General features: G+C 32.3%; 1 protein-coding gene across 1 annotated transcript in view; it reads right to left on the bottom strand.

Moving 5' to 3' along the window:
* LOC111479314 overlaps nt 1–7,167 on the bottom strand; it is a 68,077-nt gene that overhangs the window by 34,238 nt on the left and 26,672 nt on the right. Inside the window, exons 23-30 of the mRNA XM_023123874.1 lie at nt 5,546–5,644; nt 5,309–5,449; nt 5,038–5,106; nt 2,535–2,975; nt 2,132–2,452; nt 953–1,084; nt 740–853; nt 425–609 (exon numbers count right to left, since the gene is read on the bottom strand). Of these exons, the coding sequence (XP_022979642.1) occupies nt 425–609; nt 740–853; nt 953–1,084; nt 2,132–2,452; nt 2,535–2,975; nt 5,038–5,106; nt 5,309–5,449; nt 5,546–5,644 (1,502 nt within the window). The remainder of the gene's footprint in view (nt 1–424; nt 610–739; nt 854–952; nt 1,085–2,131; nt 2,453–2,534; nt 2,976–5,037; nt 5,107–5,308; nt 5,450–5,545; nt 5,645–7,167) is intronic.

The raw sequence follows: 7,167 nt of genomic DNA on the forward strand, positions 1-7,167 counted from the left end.
GGGGGGGGGGGGGGAAGAAATTGTAGCAAAAAAATAAAAGAAAAAGGAACGAATAAACCCTAAAAAAGAAGAAAAAAATGAAAAATGACCGAATAATAAAAATGATCCCTCGAAAAAGATTTTTCCCCAGCAAAAGAAATCAAATCCTCCAACCAAACAACCCCTCACATATCTTTTGTGATTATGTTTTATGGAGTATTTCTTTCATTATTGGTTGATGGTCTTTCTTCTATATAAGAAGTTTCAGATTTGCAAAAAGAAATACAGTAATATTACTCTTCTTCCCTAAATTCAAGTTATTTTTGTTTTTATAATAATTTACCATGCAACTAATCATATACATGCTTTTATGTCAGTTATAAGTCAAATTTCAAAAAATACTCAAAATGGTAACATGGATAATAAGAGAGAAAAGATTACGAACTCTTTGCTATTTGAATTCTTGGGAACAATAATAATGGGTGTATCCAGTGATAGGTCCAGCTTCACGGCGGCAGCACCATCAATCTCATATTTTTGGATCAACCACTCGAAATCCCCAACTTTATCAACAAGTTTAACTGCTTCCTCAGTATGTGGAGTAGCTAGTCCCATGAAGTAAACTGTAATCTACAGAAGTGGAAAATTACATACAGCATTATAAAGAATTGTAATAAAAGTTCAGATATGTACGACTCGATTAATGTTATTGATTTATAACAAATTTATAAACGAAAACTAACAGAATTTGTCCCTTTACCTCCGAAACAAATCTATAAAGGAAAACTATGCGGACAGCAGAAAGCCGACCATGTAGACAGTAATCATAACCTTCGTAGTCATCATCGTCAACACTATAGGAAAGAAATTTGAACTAAAGAGAAAAAGAAAAGAAAAAATCATTTATAGTCAAAAGTCTTAATACAACAATTAACATATCAAGATCATTTATATGTAAGACGGCACACGTTACATTGATAAGTGATTCAACACCAGGATTTCGTATATCACAAAGCCAACCCCAGCAATGGTCTTCTCCTAGAGACATATCACAAAGTCTGAAATTCCCTAGAGTTCCTTCAATAGAGAGAGAGCTTGGATGGACCTAATAAGAAAAATGCCCGTTAGAAAGTGGATAAAAGTGAGAATGAGGTGTGAATTCTCAAAGTAAATCACATTTTATGATCATATATTAGAAACGACAGCCATCCATTACATAATGATAATACAAAAATTGCTAATTAGGCTTACAAACAGGAAAACAAAAAAATGAACAAGGAAAAAATATACACTAGTATTTGAGGTTGAGCTAGCTTTCACTTAATCCTGAATTTACAACACACATTATTACCTTCAAAGCTCTATAATTGGAAGAATTGATTTCCATTATCAACTTAGAATTAGATATTTTAAAATTAAATTTCTTAACTTTTAAATATAAATTTATTCATATGGAAAAATTATAAACCAAACCCAAAAATTTTGGTTCAACAGAAGTTCAAAATAAGTTAAATAATAGCAAAATATTATAAGCTGAAACACACAAATATATATATATGTATATATATATATATGTATGTATATATATATATATATATATATGTATGTGTATATATATATATATATATATATATATATATGTATGTGTATATACATATATGTATGTATATATACATATATGTATGTATATATGTATGTGTATATACATATATGTATGTATATATGTATGTATGTATGTATATATGTATGTATGTATGTATATATGTATGTATGTATATATGTATGTATGTATATAAGCTGAAACACACACACATACACACACACACATATATATATATATATATATTTTTTTTTTTTTTTTTACTTCACTAATTTTAAGTAATCTACCACGCATACAAAATAAGAAAATATAAAATCAACAAATCATAGCAATGTCAAGTGTATTATAAAATTAAGTTTAAGAAACAAGCTGAGTGGGCCTTTCATTACTATAAATGGTAAAAAAACTCAATCCAAGTGAAACACCAAGGATAAAAAGGCAATGTTCCCGTAGAAAAAACAACTAGGGGAAGATAGCTAGGGACCACTAAAAACCAATTTATGTGCATAGGGTAAAGCAATAACTTTCCTTGATAATAAAGATGGTACCCACCTTAAGCTCAAACAAAAAGCTCTCCTGCACGAGCATTGCAAACTGAGATCCATCCTCCATGTTAAGATAGATGGCAACACTGGCAACATTCATGTTTAAGTAGAATACAACACGACTTTTGCCATGTCCTAGCAATCCCTTAACGAGGCCTTTTTCTTCCACCTTTTCTTTATCCATAACAGGCTTATCTTCTGAAGTTCTGGGCAAGTCTGGGCTAACTTCTACATAATTTGTGGAGCTTATATCGAAACCAAAACCAATTAACGCAACAAGAGTAGGTCTGTTGCAATAGAATTCCATTTTTGACATGCAAATACTCATCTGAAATGTTTCATTCATGAAAATTAGCATCGTGAACATGATTAAGAACAAATAATAAACATCGCCAATATCATATTAGTACCTGTGTGTCTATACCATCATAATCAGGTGAATCTGAACCCCTAGTCAAGAAGGTTACAACCACAAAGTCAGAACTTTCACTGTCCTCTGCCTCATAAAATATGTCACTGGATATGCTTTTCCTTTTTTCTATATCATTGTCAGTAAATATGGTTTCAGTAGACTCATGTCCAGGGGAATCGTAGTTGCTAACATCAGATAGAGATAAAAAATCAGGCAACGCATCCGTAAAACTATCATCCTCATCAATAATTGCAGTACTCGTTTGTATCCCATTAGGATCAAATGTACCAGGAGAAGAACATAACTTCTCATTTGATAGCACAGAACGAGCTAAATACTGTGAACTTGTTGATAAATGGCCTTGAAGTTGATCCTTAATAAGCAGAGAATGCAGCTTCGTTTTGACTGAAAGAACATCATCACCAAGAATTATGTGGACCTGTCGTCAATCAGGAAGTAAGTATCTAACAGTGTTGTACAAGTAGCTAGGTAAAGTATCAAACCTGACAAGTTAACTCAAGAAGGAAAACATACAACAATGTGGTCAGCACGACTCCAAAAATACTTAAGAATTTAAAAGAAGCATATAGACAATAAATAAATAAAAATTTCTAGAACACATAAAGTAAAAAGCACCCACAAGTAGAAACTATTATCAAAAACAGGAGAATGAAACAGGAATTTCCAACAAGCTCTCGCAAACATTACTATTCCACTTGAAACAATACCGATATGAAATTCATAAATCAAGATCCATGGAAAGAAACAACCGCATCTTCTCTAACTCTGAAAGTCCCCTCCACCATCATCGGGACAGGGTCATTTATTTGATGACTTTGTGGGATCTTAAATCAAAATCTTTTTGTTAATGACAAGGGTAGAAAATTCTCAATCAGAGAGAGAAATACTACATAATGATCCTACGATCAAGTTCTTGAGTTTAAATTTTATACAGGATGAAAATTCAATCAAAGGAACCAAGACCAGATAGCTAATCCTTCATAGATCCAATCTGAGACTCCAACAAATGAAATTGGAAATCCAGGTAATTCTTTTTCCATTCCTACTTTTTTCAACCATTCAAAATACATTGATAGTTGTGGATGATCTTGATGTTCCCATATCCATTAGAAAAGGTATTCAAAATTGAACCAAATATCCAATTGCAAATTTTATGTCACATCAAAAAATTTCAAATAGCCATAAAGCTTTCCCATCTAACATATATGACTTGTTTGTTCTATAGAACATACGAGAGGCCTTGGAGGATCCAAATTGAAAACTAGTCGTTACAAAGGAGATGAATGTTCTATAACAAAATGTATTAGAGTTTCCTGAAGATAAGAAACCAATGGATTGTAAATGGGTGCTTACCATAACCTGTAAACTCGATAGTAGTACTCAGAGATACAAGGTCAGACTAGTAGCTAAACTCACTGACATATAGAATTGATTATTAGGAATCATTTGCCCATGTTCCTAAAATTAACTCTATTAGAGTTCTTTTATCTCTTGCAATTAATTTATCGCTTGACCAACTTGTGAAAATTCTTTTTTCAATGACATCTTGAGGAAGAGGTTTTTATGAGCTTAACTTGGATGTATGAAAATGTGCAAATTAAATAAATCTTTTTGTCGTCATAAACAACCTTCGAGAGCTTCGTTTGAACGCTTTAGAAAAGTTGTGGTTAGCTTGAACTTTTCAGAGTCAATCAGCTCATACTTTATTTTATGAACACTTTTAAGTATAATAAAATCTTAATTTTGATCGTCTACGTGGATAGTCTTATTCTAACTAGTGATGATGAAGCAAGTTTGGCTAATCTCAAGAAAAATCTTCAAGTATGCCATTGACTTACTTGAAGAAACAGGTTAACTTGGATGCAAAAACAGGATTACATAGTTGCAGAGTTGCAAAAATATCTATTGAACCTAATCTAAAGTTACAAGTAGCAAAAGCATAACAAATAAAGGACAAGGAACGATACCCGAGACTTGTTAAAAGATTAATATCAAAAAGAATGGAGGTTATTTGATGCAAATTAACATCAAAAGAGAGAATATCAACCAAAATCTCCATTAACACTTCAATCTATGTTAAGCCTCAATCAAAAAAGATTTGAGCCCTACCAATCCAACCAAACTAACGGACCAACTTTAACAAATTCAAACAAAATTACCAAATAACTTCAAACTATATTATTTATGCACTACATCAATCAACTAGCTTACAAAACTAATCAAGAATTGTAATTGCGGAGAAGAAGAAAAACAGCAAACTTCACAAACATTGCAGTCCAGAAATGAACCGAATAGTATACTAATCATCCAGCAAATCATATGAAGAAATAGTTAATAATATAATCATAGGATTCTCCTGGTCAATTTCTAATTCTACAATCAGCTCCAATCCTAAGTCTTTAAAAGACGTGAATCCTTTAGTACACTAACATTTTAGTTAGCATAAAAGGAAAAGAAACTATATATTAATGAAGATAAACCTTTCCACCCGAAGCAAGAAGCTCGAGAATCAGGATCTCATCAAATTTATTATCAACTTCGTCTCCCGTCTGCAAAATAATGGTCACAAACATTAGATTGCTCAACAAACTAGAAGAAAGCAAATGCTAAAATCAAGTCTAGTCTCTGAAAAGAAACCATAAAAATAATTATTGACCTCCAATGGCACCAAAGAGAATATAGCATTGTAAACACATGATACCACTGACAGTCACTATTGAACAGAAGAGGAAGTAGAAAACTCATTTGTACCTTCCCATATATCAATAGTTTCGCTTCCACCAATGCACCGTTTATAACAAGGTTAGCTGCCTTCATATTAGGTGTGTGACGCTCCATTAACTGAGATTCATCATTATCTATTTCTCCAAGTATATCCATCGATGGAGGAGCCTGTTTATAACAATAATAAATAGCTACTAAGTAACAGGAAGAAGAATACTGTAAATGGATAAAAAGCAGAACATATTAGAATCAGAGAGTAAATACAGAAGCTTGATATGTCGCTTGTAAAAGTCTTTTTGACCAAGAGCTCTTCTCCACTTCATTCTGAAATTCTATCACCCAGGTATTTGAAGATTCCAGAGCCTAGAGAATTATAAATCATTAGAAAATATGAAAGGAGAAAAATGTAGCTGCTAATATATGTTATTTGATTAAGTTAGTAAATAGAGTATTTCTTCTCCTTCAAGCTGTAACCAGAGCTTTTTTAAAACCCAAGGTGTACTAACTCACAATAGCCCTTTGGGGTTTAAGCACGAGGCACAAACAAAATGTGAGTTTTTCTGTGCAGTTCAGACAATATATAAAACTTACATAATTATATATAGACGTACATGTTCATAATAATAAACATACAAGAAAAAAAAAAAAGAGGTACAACAAAGAAGCATATGGAGAAGAAACAAAGAAGAAAAAAGAACTGAAGAAGGAATGAGAAGAGTGACGAGGAGAGGTCTGCCACCAAGAGGCATTCACTTGCAAAAGGGTACTGAAACAGAAAACACTAAATGCAAGGGTCTTTTCATCCTTTAGGTACTGCCAGAAAAGGTTCTTATACAAATGGATGAATATATCCTCAATTTCTTTTCTGCCAGTAGGCTATCGCCTCCTTTGAGAATTTCATGTATAGTGTTCTTCCTCTTTCTAGGGGCTATGACTCAGGTGACAGTGTTAGACCTCCAATCACAAAGGTGTATTCAAAGAAGGGGGTAGTAATTTTATTTAACTACAATAGCTCCATCAAAGCTTTCAATTCCCAATCCTTGTAGCCATAAAGTCCTCATCAGAAGATCCTATTTGGATTCATGGCACCATCCATTCAACGAAAGACCCTACCACTCCTCCTCTCTCTTGGTGGGGTGACTTTGATGCAGAATTTGAAGTTAGCATAAGCAGTGTGGAATCTCTGTGCAGCCTATAGATGATTACTTGGATGATACTTTTTTTTATAAAAAAAAAAAAAGGACAACTTTCCGTTCATAAAATGAAAAGAGATACTAGGATACGAACTCCAGTGAGGTGTGAAAAAAAAATATAAAAAGAAAAAAAAAACGGAGGGAAAGAAATGATATGGTAATTGAAGACTCCCATTCAGACGTTTTTTGAGTTTCTATTTCAAGAAAATGATAAGGAGATTATTTCTCCTCCATAATTAGTGCCTAAAAAATTTGTATCTCTTATTGACATTTGTTCCTTGAATGTTTTGTTATACACTTTGGGGCTTCCGTTCTCGAAGAACCTAAGGTGCTTTGGTTTTGCCTTTTTCAACCTAGTGTGGTCTCCGTTTCTTTCTTTGGTTCAGAAGCTTCATTTTATTAAATCTTCATGCCTTCGAAGAATTCAGTTGGTTTGTTTTAAAAGGATTTTTGGCCAGCTTTTACTAGTATTGGTTCAAGTTGTCCGCTATTGTGGTTGCTTTTCATGCTTTTTGTTTTTTGACTGTTCTCATTTGATTGTAATTGTTGTAAGGTCTTGTATTTCATTATATCTTTCGAACATTTTTTTCAAAAAAAAAGTAATTTAAAAAATACAAACAAACAAACAAACAAAAAAAAAAAAAAAAAAAAAAAAAAAAAAAAAAAAAAAAAAAAAAAAAAAAAAAAAAAAAA

The sequence above is a fragment of the Cucurbita maxima genome, unplaced genomic scaffold, assembly GCF_002738345.1.
Source record: "Cucurbita maxima cultivar Rimu unplaced genomic scaffold, Cmax_1.0 Cma_Scf00005, whole genome shotgun sequence".
NCBI lineage: Eukaryota > Viridiplantae > Streptophyta > Magnoliopsida > Cucurbitales > Cucurbitaceae > Cucurbita > Cucurbita maxima.